At 43.9% G+C, this 15,908-nt stretch overlaps 1 protein-coding gene across 1 annotated transcript in view; it reads left to right on the top strand.

The window, feature by feature from the left end:
* Positions 1-15,908, top strand: part of LOC137562993 (metal transporter CNNM4-like) — a 75,331-nt gene that overhangs the window by 43,924 nt on the left and 15,499 nt on the right. The window contains exon 7 of the mRNA XM_068274886.1: positions 9,306-9,478. Within this exon, the coding sequence (XP_068130987.1) occupies positions 9,306-9,478 (173 nt within the window). The remainder of the gene's footprint in view (positions 1-9,305; positions 9,479-15,908) is intronic.

Raw genomic sequence — 15,908 nt, 5'->3', positions numbered from 1 at the left:
AAGGCTCTGTGTCAGAGGTGTACTTCCTGGTCTAGGATTTATTGCATGGGGGAAACTCGTACAATATCACCCGCCTTCAGCTCTCCTCGGAAACGCTCCCATCATCTGTAACATACAGCATGTGCTCTGTATGATGCTCAAAGCACTATTTTTGGCAATAGCTTTCCCTATTTGAAAATGGAGGCACCAAATAGTAAAATTATGCAAAAAGTGTTGAATTTAAAGAAGGGGGTGGAACCAAAAAAGTGGGCAAAAGCATCGGATTTATAAATTGAGGATTGTTCAGTAAGCCAGGGGAAGGGGGGACGAGTGTGTACATTTCATACTACAAAAAGAAGGGGAGAAAACAAATTATAGAGACAGGCGGAGCCAGGTGATGTCAATGGAGTGTACTCCATGCAATCAATCTTAGATTGGGAGGTAGGCCACAGAGCCTCAGACACCCAGGGCTTGAAACGATCGTCAGACAGACAGGTTGTCCTGCTGCCGCACGGCATTGCTGGTGACGGGTATGTTTGCATATGAACCATATGTGCCATGCATGCTGTATGAAGAGCCGGATGCAATAAAGGGGACACAATTATAAATTGTGCTGCATTCAATTCTAAAAAGGCTGCCTAGAAAGAATTGCATAGTAATCAAACAATGTACCTGTGCAGCTCTGTGGAGAGGACTCCAGGCTTGGTCACCACTGAGGCAGCATTATTTGTTGTTGTGCCTGAAAGTGCTTGTGCTGCCTATAGCTAATTAAATGGTAGCATTAAAGGGTGTGCAATTTAAGTTGCAATAACCGCTCTGAAGCCTCCGTCTCCCAAAGAAATGATACTTGATCATCTCTTAATTTTACGGCTGGTTCACATGGGCGATATATGGGTTGTTTCCTGCTGGCCGCGGTTCTTGTCATGAATGGGCAGCACCTGTTCCGCAGGTTGCCGCAGTTTACGTGAATACTGCTGCTTCCACGGTCATTTGCCTCAGTGTCTGTGTCCCCCTGCGGGGAGGAAAACCGGCAAAAGCCAACAGAAGGTGTCAAATGCTTTTGTGCATGCTTTCAGGAAAGCGCTTGGTTGACACGCCAGCAGTAGTGATGGTCAAGTAGATGCAAATAACTTCGAGTTGATGCAAATTTGTATACAACGGTATGCAGCTTGAAAATGAACCACTCGAATTTTACCTCAGCGGGATTTGATTGGTTCATTTTCAAGCTGCATACATTTGCATCAACTCGAAGTTATTTGCATCTACTTGACCATCACTAGCCGGCAGATGCCTGTGTGAACCGGCCCTTAGCAGTGCCTCAGTTTCCCAGGGACTGCAGATCCTAGTACTGCTTTCTCCTTATTTCGACATATCTTATCTTCCATCTTGTACCAGCTCCTGCCCGTCCATCCCTTAAAAGGGGGTCTCTGTTTTCAAGGCTAATAGGTAATTATATGCATGCGTGTGAACATATACGCCTATTCACATAGAATGCCGGGGTGACTTTTTTTTTTTGTCTACATTTTTTTTTTATTACTCTGTAATCTTATTAGCAGCCCTCTAAATTGTAGTACTGGAGAGTAATAACCTGTGTGACAATTTGTGGACATGCATGTATTAACACGCAAGGTGTGTATCACTCACATTTGAATGACAACATAATACAAATGATCACTAAAAGGTTTTTCAACTACTTTATTTTACTGATGCATGAACATGTGCTCCAAACGTTGTTTTGGCCATGGCTATAACTGGTCTTGCCATGAGTTTGAATCACATAGCCTCCCTGTCGGTATGGACCAGCATGACTTGTCCAGGGAAAAATAGCTGAAAACCGTGTGAACAAATCGGGCTCATCTAGCAGTTCTAAGGCAGGGTTCTGTTTGTTTAGATTTGTGTGCACATTTCTGTATGCTCTGGAAACCTGCATGTGAAAGTTTGCACACAAACGTGCATTTTAAAGTGAAAAACGCTTTATGGCAAAAAGCTGAAGAATGGGGCAGTTGGTGCCTGGCAGAAAAGGAAAATGTATTGGTCATGATTTGGTTTTATTCTCACAAAGTATACTAGACCCTTGCTTGACACATTTTGGTAAGTATTAAAGGACATCCGAGGTGAAAATAACTGATGAGAAACCATTGTATCTATCCTCCTTCTCCTAAAAATGACTTAAGATATCCCACAGTTTTATTTTATATTTAAATCTAGTTTAAGTTTTTACTGTTCCATTGTCTCTGCTCAATGATACATACATTGAAGTAGGCCAGAGCTCAAGTCTATGAACTATTAACTCTTTATCTCTTCCCTGCTTTCAGACACCATTTACTGACAGGAAAGTGGTTTATGGCTGTAATTCCTTATCCGTGAGGGTTATGCTATAGTCCAATCCAGTCCCGATGTGGACAGAAACTGTCACTTGCATACCTGATGTTTAACTCTTTCAGGAAGAGAAAAAAAAAGGAACACAGCATAGTCATTTGAGTGCTTGGCACTGTATATACACGGCTGTCACGTCACCTCGGTTGTCCTTTAAGTTTAATATTAAGGGTTGTGCTCCACAACAGAAAACACAATGTAGATAAAGAATGGAAATTGGCTCAAAGAAAGTATATAGCATATCACTCCAAATGTCAAGAGGGGATGTCTGCTTATTCAGGTCGGTTTGTTGAACATAGTACCTGAATTAGTCTTAAATATCCAATTCACCCATGTGACCAATGCACTGCAATCCAGGAGGTGTCCACTCCAAGTTCAGCAAGATCAAGAGGCAGAGAAGGAAAAATAGAAACACACAGCGGAGTGCAAAACACGCCCCCACCATAGATTGCACGCACTGAAGAGTCCATTTGCATTATAGCGTATAAGCCCTCCTGGATCTGGGCAACATCACATAGCATCAACCTTGAATAAAAATCAAATGCTTCCATAGCGTAAAACCATACATTTAATAACCAGCCCAATCCCCTTTAAAATACATGTACAGTGTAATGTGCAGAGTTAGGCTTATCTGAAATACAATGCTCTCCAATCTGCCGCGGTCGTTGGATCAGTCAGCACGCATCCTGCCTCTCTGATATTGGCTGTGTTTCACCATACTTTCAGGTATGTCCTGGTCCACACGTGTCTCTGAAACAAGTTGGTTACAGGCAAAAATTTCATGAAATATGAACCGCTTTTTGCACAGAAATACAGCAGAAATTGATCTTCATGAGAGGTTTGTTTGTCTCGATTATTCTGGCCGTTGGGCTGCTGGTTTGCCAACAAATCAGACAGAAGTTTCTACAACTCTTAGTTCCTGCTCACACTATCCACACTGTTTAGCTATTGCTTAGAATTTGTCCATTTACACTATGCGCAGTGAAATTTGGATTCATGTGCACATGATGGGCTTCATGAATCCTCTTTATATAAATATGTTAAAAAGCCACATCACACATTGACATGTGTATAGTAATGTGTGGGTGATATGTGATAGTGTTAGTGTTTTTTCCCTTATATTTTTTCCCTTTAAACTGCATAAAAAAATAAAATAAAAAAAACACCCTATAGTTGTCAAATAAACAATGCTACTGTAGATGAAACCCACACATTTTATTGTCCCTATTTGTCCTGGTTATCACAACATTGAAAGTATGTTTCTAGTACAATGTATGATGACAATATTTTATTTGGAAATAAAAATGTATATTTTATTTTTGGTTTTCTTATTGTACGTTATAAATAATCATAACCCTGAATTTGCAAAAATAACAATATACCCTCGTGGCATTCATATTCAAATAGCTAGTCAGCTAGCTATGTAAGTTCTTGATGTAACAATCTATGTATTCTTTTAAATTTTGGCATTTTTTTTTCAATACAATTTTTTTTTTTTTTTTTTTTTTTTTTGTATTTTGGTAACTATGGGGCCTGTGGATGGGACAGAACGGGTTAATGGGATTTTTATTTTTTGGTGTTGCACAATTAAATTTGGCCACTGGATGTCTTCTGCTTAGAAGCATTCTAAGGCAAAAGGAAAGTGAAAGTTCATTATTTTTACAGACTTTCATTTAATGATCAGTGCTGTTTGTTACAGCAGTTATCATTCATGAATCAGGCACTTTGGCTTTAGGAACACATCTTTCCATTTATTAATCTGAGCTCTAATGGCCAGCAACAGGGGCACACATGGCGAGCAGAAGACTATCTATGCTCCTGGGACATTAAAGGGAAGGTTCAGGGAGGGGGGTATAAAAATCAATATCCTGGGGCTTCCTCCAGCCCGTGGCAGGCAGGAGGTGCCCTCGCCACCGCTCTGCAGGCTTCCGGTGGCCGACCCGACCTGGCCAGGCCGGCTGCCAGGTCGGGCTCTTCTGCGCTCCAAGGCCTGGCAATTCTGCGTCCCACGCGGGCGCGCTGACGTCATCGGACGTCCGCCGGCTCTACTGCGCAGGCGCAGTAGTTCTGCGCCTGCGCAGTACAGCCCGGCGGACGTCCACTGACATCAGCGTGCCCGCGTGGGACGCAGAAGTGCCAGGCCTTGGAGCGCAGAAGAGCCCGATCTGGCAGCCGGCCTGGCCAGGTCGGGTCGGCCACCGGGAGCCTGCGGAGCGGCGACGAGGGCACCTCCTGTCTGCCACGGGCTGGAGGAAGCCCCAGGTAAGTGGATATTGTTTTTTATTTATTTTTTTACCTCCCTCCCTGAACCTTCCCTTTAAATGAAGTCCTGTAGGGCATAGATATACTGCCGTAAATTCAGTAAGTGGTGAAAGAGTATTTTACTGTTAAAAGTGCCAACTAACTTATTAGATTCAGTGCTCTCCACCAAAAAGTTTTCCAGCCGGGTGGCATGAAAAAGTAGCCGGGTGGGGCGAGATGAGAATGCAGGGCCGGTGCTTTTCTGCACAACTCTGCTTACAGCAAAGGAGGAGGTGAACCTAAAGGCTCATACACACATCAGACCATGGTCTTTTGAAAATGAAATATCACAGACCAATTGTACCCCCTTCCATGTAGTATGAGTGCCATACTCTACACAGTCTATTCTATGGAGCTGAACTCCCCATCAGACAGAAATCTTTGCAAGATGCTGCACACAAAGATGCTATAGACATTTAAAAGATCAGAATCTGCAAAAGATCTGTTCCTGCAAAAGATCTGTTCCTGCAAAAGATCTGTTCCTGCAAAAGATCTGTTCCTGCAAAAGATCTGTTCCTGCAAAATGCATTCATAGTCTATGATATCTGCAGATACTCATACACACCTGGTTTAACAGACATTCATCTGCAGATCAGATCCACCAGGATGGATTTTCAGATCTGCAGATGATTGTCTGATCTGCAGATGAATGTCAGTTAAACAAGGTGTGTATGATGATCAGCAGATCTCATAGACTATTAAGGCAATTTGCAGGAACGGATCTTTGGCAGGAACAGATCTTTTGCAGATACTGATCTTTTGTGTCTGTACAGCATCTGTGTGTGCAGCATCTTGCAAAGATTTTTTTCTGATGGGGAGTTCAGCTCCATAGAATAGACTGTGTAGGTATGGCTCTCATACAACATGGAAGGGGGTAAAATTGGTCTGTGATCTTTCATTTTCAAAAGACTATAGTCTGATGTGTGTATGTGGCCTAAGACAGCCGGGTGCTGACCAAAATTAACCGGGTGGAGCACCTGGCTAAAAGAGCCTGGGGAGAACACTGAGCTTAGTTTTGTTGACATCTGTTCATGCACAAAAATAAATCCCAACTAGCACTAAAGGCTTAAAATCCTGATGAATATCAAATGGTAGCATGAAGCATCACCCACAATCCAACAATCCAATAACAGAAATACTTGTAGCTACAGGTGATGTATATTAAGGCTTCATGCTAAAAATCTGCTAAAGCCAGCCAGAGATAAGAGTGCATCTTGTGGCTCTCTGTTTGGGACACAGGTTGAAATGGCCTAAGCAAAGTGACTAAAGGACCTTTTGGGAGAAACGTGTGGTAATATTCCCACCAAATTGAGCAGATACATTAGCAAGAAAAAGTATGAGAAGCCTTTGGAATTATATGGATTTCTGCACAAATTGGTCATAAAATGTGATCTGAACCTTCATCTAAGTCACAACAATAGACAATCAATCAACTAGTACCACACAAATCATTACGCAGGTGATGGTGGAAGAAGATGGTGGAAAAAGTATGCGAACCCTTGGATTTAATAACTTGTTGAACCTCCTTTGGCAGTAACTTCAACCAAACGTTTCCTGAAGTTGCAGATCAGACATGCACAACAGTCAGGAGTAATTTTTGACCATTTATCTTTACATAAGTTTCAAAGTCAGCATTATTCTTGGGATATCTAGTGTAATTCACTTTCTTGAGGTCATGCTATAGCATCTCAATCGGGTTTAGGTCATGATTCTGACTGGGCCTCTCCAGAAGGCGTACTTTATTCTATTTAAAGGGGTTCTGTGGGGGTTCCTGAGGAGAAAAACTGCCACTTACCGGGGGCTTCTATCAGCCCCCTGCAGTGGTAATGCCTCACGCCGTCCTGCTCCCATCAGCCGGCACTGGGCTATTATTCGTCTGTCACACAGACGAATAATGCGCATTGCCAGGCCTCCACTCGCGTCATCTGAGGCTTACTGCGCAGGCACAGTACAACGGAGCCTTGTATTGCGCTTGCGCAGTAAGCTTCCGATGACGCAGGCGGAAGCGAGCGGGTGCGCGCCCACTGTAGCGCAACCGCAGTTGGATCCCATGCCGCGCTAGACCGGGGCCGGCGGCGGCGACCGGCAAATGGGAGGACGCCGCCGTGGGACATTACCGCTGCAGGGGGCTGATAGACGATAGATTCTTCTTCACCTCATTGAGCATTCTGCGCTGTGCTCTTGCAGTCATCTTTACAGGACGGCCACTCCTAGAGAGAGTAGCAGCAGTGCTGAACTTTCTTCATTTATAGATAATTTGTCTTACTGTGAACTGATGAACAGCAAGGCTTTTGGAGATACTTTTATAACCCTTTCCAGCTTTATACAAGTCAACAATTCTTAATCGTACGTCCTCTGAGAGCTCTTTTGTGGGAGGCATCATTCACATCAGGCTATGCTCCTTGGGAAAAGCAAACCCAAAACTGTTTTTTTTGGGGGGGGGGGGGGGGGGGCGCAAACAGCTGTAACCAACACCTTCAATCTCATTGATTGGATTCCAGCTGGCTGACACCTCACTCCAATTAGCTCTTGGAGATGTCATTAGTCTAGGGGTTTACATACTTTTTCCACCTGCACTGTGAATGTTTCCATAGTGTGTTCAGTAAAAATGTGGAAACATTTTAATTATTTGTGTGGTATTAGTTTAAGCAGACTGATTGACTATTGTTGTGACTTAGATGAAGATCCGCTCACATTTTATGACCAATTTGTGCAGAAATCCATGTAATTCCAAAGGGTTCACTTACATTTTCTTGCTACTGTATTGGAGCTGTCAAAGGTAGTGCTTGTCTAGATTGCATCATTTGACTTTAGAACAGGAGAACTGTATTCATGTGACCAGATCAATAATAGATTAGTATGTGGCTGCTTCATTTCAGGTGAAATGTTACTCTGCATAGGCGAGCTTCCTTTCCTGGATGTGGGTTTTAAAATATTCAGACATTTTAGCAGGCTGTAAAATATGAGGTGAGGGTTTTTCTGTCTCCAGAGTACAGAATTTTTGTAGTCGTGGATGTTGTTTCACCTGAAGAAATGGTTGTCTACAGTTAAAGATTGATTTGGCCAAAATTGTAGTCCTAATTAAAGAATTCAACAGTGTCTAAAGCTACGTACACACATACAACGATCGTTAGAAAACGAGTACATCGTTCGTACTAGGCTTGATATGCGCATTTCGTTATATCTCCATAGAACTTTTCATTTTAATGCGCAAGCGCGACACTTGGTTTTTGTTGTTTAACGTTCGTTCTATGAATGTGACCTATGTGACACGTTAATTGCTCCATGATTATACCAGAATTGTAATTTTAATGGACACTAAAACAGGACAGAGTGGTTTTTTTTTTTGTTTTTTTTGTTTTTATGTGTTTTCAACGCTGTATTATCTAAATGCTCTCCTTACATACCTACAGTATGAGTTCTCGTACTGTAATGTACTATACGCAAAGTTAGTTTTATAGTGTAACGTACGTTTTGAACCGTTGGTTACGTGCAGGCGGAACTTCCTATGTCACTTCCAGGAACAGTATGTGACATCTTCACTGTACAGAAGATATGATGGCTAGACATGAGCCCGTCGCAGAAAAAAACGCTTTTTCATGTATTCTACTGTGACGACGTTCTGGATTGTTCACAAACGATCAGATCGTTACACCTTTTAAAGAGACACTGAAGCGAGACTAAATCTCGCTTCAGCTCTCATATATAGCAGGGGCACGTGTGCCCCTGCTAAAACGCCGCTATCCCGCGGCTTAACGGGGGTCCCTTCACCTTCAACCCACCCCCCGCAATACTTGGTCGTAAAATGGTCGCTGGCTGTCTCTTCCTGGAGGCAGGGCTAACGGCTGCAGCCCTGCCTCCCAGCGCGTCTATCAGCGGCGCATCGCCGCCTCTCCCCCGCCCCTCTCAGTGAAGGAAGACTGAGAGGGGCGGGGGAGAGGCGGAGATACGCGTCTGACAGACTCGCATGGGGCAGGGCTGCGGCGGTTAGCCCTGCCCCAACCAGGAAGCGCTCCCCCGCTGCACGGAGGGGGTTTGGGGGGACAGGGACCCCCGTTAAGCCGCGCTATAGCGGTGTTTTAGCAGGGGCACGCATGCCCCTGCTAGCTATGAGGTCTGAAGCGAGATTTATTATCGCTTCAGACTCTCTTTAAAAACTACTTTTGCTTAAGTCGTTCTTTCATCAATTAAAAGATCGTTCGTCCGTAACGAACTATCATTCTCGTATGTGTGTACGCAGCTTTACTGGCTGCCCATACAATTTTGGATAGTGTTAGGAGGGCTTAGGACCTTTTTAGCTTTTTATTGTTCTTTATATTGAGAGTTCTCAACTCAGTTCTCAAGTACCCTCAACAGTGCATGTGCATCTCCTGGTTTTTATACGGTATATCTTGTTTTTAGTTCAAAAGTATGCTGGTTTCATTGCTTTCAGGGGTCTTCTACTTTTCTTGTGCCAGTTATGATTCATAAATGGCCATCATGAAACCAGTGGGCATGCCATACTGTCACATGGTGAGCAAAAAGTGTGTTGGGAGACCTTTAGCTATCACTATAGATATAGCTGGTGTATTTTTTTTTTTTTAATACTGTTTTTGTCCAATTAGTTTTATGTCTTACCTATGTACTTCTACTTTCAATTTTTATGACAGAGCTCCGCTCTCCTTCTCACATGGGCAGCTTGAACAGATCTCTGTCCCTCAGCCATGAACGCTCAGATTCCATCTCCTCTGCCATCAGCGGTAGCAATACGCAGCTCAGCGCTCAAGCACAGTACACAGCAGACTTCAGTGTGCGAGCTCTCTGCGATCTACAGTATGTAAAGGTAAGTCAGTGTTACATTTATTTACATATGAGAGTCTTGTCCTCATTGAAGGGAGCTATACTGTCTGAAGTTGGCAAATATATGTTCCTTTTTGATGATTACCCTCTTGAGTGAACCATTATTTTACATAAACATTTCATGACCAACTAAAGAGAAATTCTGAAAGTACAGTAGTTATGGTTATTTGTGTATTTTAGAAGTAATTGCTCCGGAAATATACTTTTTTTTTTTTTTTTTTCCCCCTGTGGTTTTACGCCACAGATAGGGACGTCAACTCTTGTCCTCAAGGGCCGAGGTCCTCACACCTTTTTGGCACAGCTGAAATTAATTGATGGGACTGAATCAGGAAAGAAGTGGTTTAAGGGCTCGTTCACACTATGAGCGTTTCCATTTTTATTTTATTTTAAGAAATATCCCTAAAAGCGCTTGTGCAATGTTTTCCTATGAGAGTGTTCACATGTGAGCGTTCCGATTTCTTTGAAATCACAAAAGCGCCACCCGTACCATTTTCTGAGCGCTTTGGCTCAATGGAAGGTATAGGAAAATCGCAAAGCGCTTGAAAAAGCTCTTTGTATAGGGATTTCCCGAGTGCTTTTATCATCTAATACATTTTATTTATTCATTTCTGGGTCAAATAGTCCACTTCCTGACTGACGTCAGGAAGTGAAAAAACACATTGCTCAGCAAAAGCGCTTTTCAAAGTGCAGGGAAAAGCTCATTTTAAAAAACTCAATAAATAGCTCAGCGCTTGCACTAGCGCTGCCGAATTATGTGAACATGGCCTAAGTAGGAAACCTTTTTCAGTTTCTCAGTCCATCCTAAACACTGGCATGGACAAGTCCCTCAAAGGGTCGGAGTTGGATACCTGTGTCCGACATCAACTCGGAATTATTTGTAACTCATTGACCATCCCTAGAGTGGTTATTTTGAGAACCAGGCATATTGTAGCATCCTAACTACCTTGTATCTCTCTGATTGCATAGGCTGTTAGAATCTAATGCTAGGCATACACCTAGCCAATTATGCGTTGGATCGAGCCGCTGGCTCGATGCCGGCTCGTCCCCGCCGGCGCTGCTTACCACCCGCTCGATTCCCGGCTATTGTCCACCGGCGGGGATCGAGCGGGGAATCTATCCGGCAGGTCATCGGACCTGTCGGATATTATCAATCGAGCCATCAGCGGCTCGATTGATAAGGACTGAAAATGCTGTGTATGCCTGGCATAAGACCCCATTCCCTTCTATTGATAAGCCCATGTGTTGGAGATGCTCTGAGTGCAATTTGACATGGCCTATATCCTGGTCCAAGCCAACTTGCTAATGCTGCAAAGAGTTTGTGACAGCAGAGTCACCTAGCTTAAAGAGCCACTGAAGCGGAAAAAAAAGATATAGTGAATTGGTTGTGTACTATGAATAATTACCTGAAGATTAGCAGCAAAGAAAATATTCTCATATTTTTATTTTCAGGTATAAAGTGTTTTTTCTAACATTGCATCATTCTATAATATGTGCAGATTACACAACACTCAGCATTCAAAATGATTCTTTCAGAGCAGTCTATGAACTAATGACCTCTCCTCTGGCAGAGAAAAAGTAAATAGTTCAGGAACAGTTGAGATAATAAAAGTCAGAAAACAGCCCTCCACGACTTTGAAAGTCGTAGCGCTTAATGGCTTTTTTGCATAGAGATAACAACTGGAGTTTCTTAACTCTTTCTGTACTGGAAACAATTAGACTGATGTATCTGATCTTAATGTTTTATTTCTTAGCTGTACTACACATACAAATCATAATATCATAATTTTTTTCCGCTTCAGTGTCTCTTTAATGATAGATGTAAATCCTTTGCATTAGGAAATGCAGGCAGCTTTTCAGGCTTTTTGTGATAGACTTTTGCCCAATACTTCTGGTTTGCCTGCTCAGGTGGATCCGGTTCCTAATACTAGCCCTAGAGCAGAGTTCCCCAACCCTGTCCTCAAGGCCCACCAACAGTGCATGTTTTGTGGAAATCCGCAGAGGTAGTTAATCAGCTCTGCTGAGGCACTAATTACCTCACCTGTGAGTGTTTGTGGTTTTCTGCAAAACATGTACTGTTAGTGGGCCTTGAGGACAGGGTTGGGGAACTATGCCCTAGAGCAGTGTTTCTCAACATTTTATTGGTATGTACCCCTTTCAAAACCCTGTACTCACCAAGTACCCCCTAGCATAGTAAACATTATCACAAGTACCCCTTGACAATATATATTTAATCGTAGTACATGATACTTGGTTCTTAGCAATTTCCAAGCATTTACTATTGTTTTCAACCACCCTGGCGTTCTATCAAGATCGCCAGGGCGGCTGCATGAGGGTTTTTTTTAAATAAAAAAAAAACTATTTCATGCAGCCAACTGAAAGTTGGCTGCATGAAAGCCCACTAGATGGCGCTCCGGAGGCGTTCTGATCGCCTCCGGCGGCCAAAAGTAACACGGAAGGCCGCAATGAGCAGCCTTCCATGTTTGGCTTCTCCTGTCGCCATGGCGACGAGCGGAGTGACGTCATGGACGTCAGCCGACGTCCTGACGTCAGCCGCCTCCGATCCAGCCCTTAGCGCTGGCCGGAACTATTTGTTCCGGCTGCGCAGGACTCAGGCGGCGACCCTCTTTCGCCGCTGCTCGCGGCGGATCGCCGCAGAGCGGCGGCGATCGGGCAGCACACGCGGCTGGCAAAGTGCCGGCTGCGTGTGCTGCTCTTTATTTCATAAAAATCGGCCCAGCAGGGCCTGAGCGGCAGCCTCCGGCGGTGATGGACGAGCTGAGCTCGTCCATACCGCTAAGGTGGTTAATTAACTAAAATACTAACCTGGTGTTTAAATAAGATTTATCTATTTCTAAAACTCTAAATATGTTATTCTTGGTTAAGCATATCAAGCCCGAGTACCCAGTGGAACCATCAGAAGTACCCCCTGGGGTATGTGTACCACACGTTGAAAACCTAGGCCCTAGAGGACAGAAAGCTGTTTAGACTAAAATTCTCTGAAACCTGTTAATGCTGAACTATTATCAGGAACTCCTGTAGGTCAAATATTCATCCAAAGATATTAACCACCCTGGCGTTCTGATTAAATCGCCAGGGTGGCTGCGGGAGGGTTTTTTTTAAATAAAAAAAAAACTATTTCATGCAGCCAACTGAAAGTTGGCTGCATGAAAGCCCACTAGAGGGCGCTCCGGAGGCGATCTTCCGATCGCCTCCGGCGCCCAGAATAAACAAGGAAGGCCGCAATGAGCGGCCTTCCTTGTTTTGCTTATATCGTCGCCATAGCGACGAGCGGAGTGACGTCATCGACGTCAGCCGACGTCGTGACGTCAGCCGCCTCCGATCCAGCCCTTAGCGCTGGCCGGAACTTTTTGTTCCGGCTACGCTGGGCTCAGGCGGCTGGGGGGACCCTCTTTCGCCGCTGCTCGCGGCGAATCGCCGCAGAGCGGCGGCGATCAGGCAGCACACGCGGCTGGCAAAGTGCCGGCTGCGTGTGCTGCTTTTTATTTCATTAAAATCGGCCCAGCAGGGCCTGAGCGGCAGCCGCTGGCGGTGTTGGACGAGCTGAGCTCGTCCAGACCGCTCAGCTGGTTAAGAACCTTTGCTTATTTTGTTTGGTCAAGATTAAATGTATAGTGGGTTTTGGCATTTTAAAACCAGGGGTGTACAGTTGTAAGTTTACATACCCTGGCAGAATTTTATTTGACATTTTTTTTTCAGAATTTTATAACACAAAAAAACTTTTTCTTTCATTGTTAGTGGTTAGCTGAAGCCATTTATTGTCAAACAACTGTTTACTTTTTTTTTTTAAATCCATTTTCAATACCCAAATATCCCTGATCAAAAGTTTACATACCCTGGTGATTTGACCTGATAGCATGCACACAACTTGACAAACTAGTTTAAATGGTTATTAAAGGTAACCATCTTCACCTGTGCTTTGTTTGCTCTATGCCGGCTCGTCCCCGCCGGCGCTGCTTGCCACCCGCTCGATTCCCGGCTATTGTCCGCCGGCAGGGATCGAGCAGGGAATCTATCCGGCAGGTCATCGGACATAGTTTAAATGGTTATTAAAGGTAACCATCTTCACCTGTGCTTTGTTTGCTTGTGATTAGTGGGTGTGTATAAAAGGTCAGAGTTTCTAAACTTCTGACAAACCCTTCCATCTTTCATCCAGTGCTTTTTTTTTGGGAATCTAAGGGCGCTTTCACACTTAGACGTTGCGTTTGATGCGACGTTATGGTCGCACAATGTGCCCCTAACGCAACGCATGTGGATTTTGAAGTTGGACGTTGTTTTAAAGTACGTTATGTGTATCGCGGTGCGCAGTTTTTGACACATACTGATGGAACGAAAACGGCGCATGCGTCACATTTAAAAAAACAAACATTACTGAGCATGTGCAAACAGTCCAACGCAGCTAATAACGCTTCTAACGCACAGCATGCAGCACTTTCGAAATATTGCTACACGTTACACACAACGCAACATGTGCACTGTGAATGTCACACATACTTTGTGTTGCTATGCGTTAGTCTACATTATTACTTTTTGTAATGTGCGACTTTAACGTCGCACTGTGAAAGCAGCCTAAGTCATGGGGAAAGAAAATTAAATGTGGATGTTTTCAGGGAGCCCGCTTTTTCATAGGGTATAGAACACACCCACGGGGTTCTATAGCCTCTGAGGAAGTGAGCTCCCTACCCGGATGTCTGAAAGTGGACCTGAACTCTTGCACAGGACAGAAGGAAAACAGTGAAATGCACCCTGTATGTATTTAGAGCATTTAGCATGTTTAATTCCCCCTTAATTGTGTCTAATCACTAGCTGTAATTTGATCTCTCCCCTGTGTCACATGACTGCCACAGCAGATAAGCTCATTTGAAAGCACAGGCTGTTAACAATATGTCTGCTTCATTGAATCAGGAAGTAGAATCAGTGCAGATTTATTTTTAGGATTTGTATCCGCTGTAACAGAAGTGTTTTTTGTTTAAAGGTTGTTGTGCTGCTTTGTATCTTTTAGAGCAGAGTGTTCTGAGTTCAGGTACGCTTGAATAAAGGTGCAGTTTGACAATGCCATGCTTTCTTCTTTACAAGCATTGATTGGTGTGCACTTTTGTTGAAGAGCACAAATTTGTCTGCATGTCCACACTACTGGCAAGCATCTAGTGCCAGGGTTTCCTCCTATCTGTTGTGAACTTCAGATACAATACACGACCCTCTGACAAAATGTGGGATGACCGTTTAAAGATGCACAATAAGGAGGCACTTGAAGAAAGATGGGCTGCGTGGTTGAGTTGCCAGGAGTAAGCCATTACTATGCAAATGCCACAAAGTGTCTTGCTAACAATATGCCAAACTGCATGCCTCAAACCTTCTGGCACAGTCAATGGAAGTGATGAGACTTGAACTTTTTTGCCTTAACCATAAATTCTACATTTGGAGAGGCGTCAACAAGGCCTATGATGAAAGGTACACCAATTCTCTCTGTAAAACATGGTAGTTGATTGCTGATGTTTTGGGGATGTGTGAGCTACAAATGCACAGGAAATTTGGTCAGAAATGACAATGGCAATATGAATGTAGTAGGTTCTCAAACAATACTGGAGGAAAATTTGCATTCACCAGCCAGGAAACTAAGCTTGGAACGTATTTTGACATTCCAACCTAATGATCCATAACACAAGGCCAAGTCGATCTGTCATTAGTTACAGCAACATAAAGTGAAGTTTTTGGATTGGCCATCGCAGTCTCCTGACCTCCATATCATTGAGCCACTCTGGGGAGACCTTAGAGTACCTGCAGTGAAAAAGTGCCCCCAAGGGGTACGTTCCTCGGGAGGGGAATGCGTTTGGATACTACTGAGGCTTCCTTTGTCTTCCTCAGCACCCCCGATCCAGCGTGGGCCCCCTGGAAAATCCACTGGCAAGAGCTTGTCTGTGGATTACGCAGGAGCACTTCAGCTTCTACCACTGGGTCCCCCAAACAGTGTGCGCCCTTTTTTTGAGGGGGGAGGGGGGTGTTAAAGCCCTGTGGTGGGGAAGTGGTTAAAGGTGATTAATCATAATGCTCATCCAAACGTCTCCTCACTGGAGGAAGTGGCAGGCTCACTCCATGTAGTTACCAGAGCAGCTGCTTTCAAAGCTGACACACTGGCATGATCCCTAAGGGCTCTTTCTCATCAGAGCTTGCGTTGAACGCTCAAAGCATACGTTTTGTTGTATGTGTTTTAATGCGTTTTGATATGCGTTGCACTGCAGTGAGTGTGCGCTTTTAATCCGTTTTCAATGCGTTACAGCACATAGGAAAACGCAGGTATTTTTTTTTTCTTTTAGTTTTCAACTTTCTACATTGTTCCACTGTTGCATTCTGGGACTGATTGCCTGCGTTCACGGATTAAAAACGCACATAGTGTG

Source organism: Hyperolius riggenbachi, chromosome 3 (genome assembly GCF_040937935.1).
Source record: "Hyperolius riggenbachi isolate aHypRig1 chromosome 3, aHypRig1.pri, whole genome shotgun sequence".
Lineage (NCBI taxonomy): Eukaryota > Metazoa > Chordata > Amphibia > Anura > Hyperoliidae > Hyperolius > Hyperolius riggenbachi.
The sequence above is the reverse complement of the archived record's forward strand: the minus strand, read 5'-3'. Positions and strand labels throughout refer to the sequence as shown.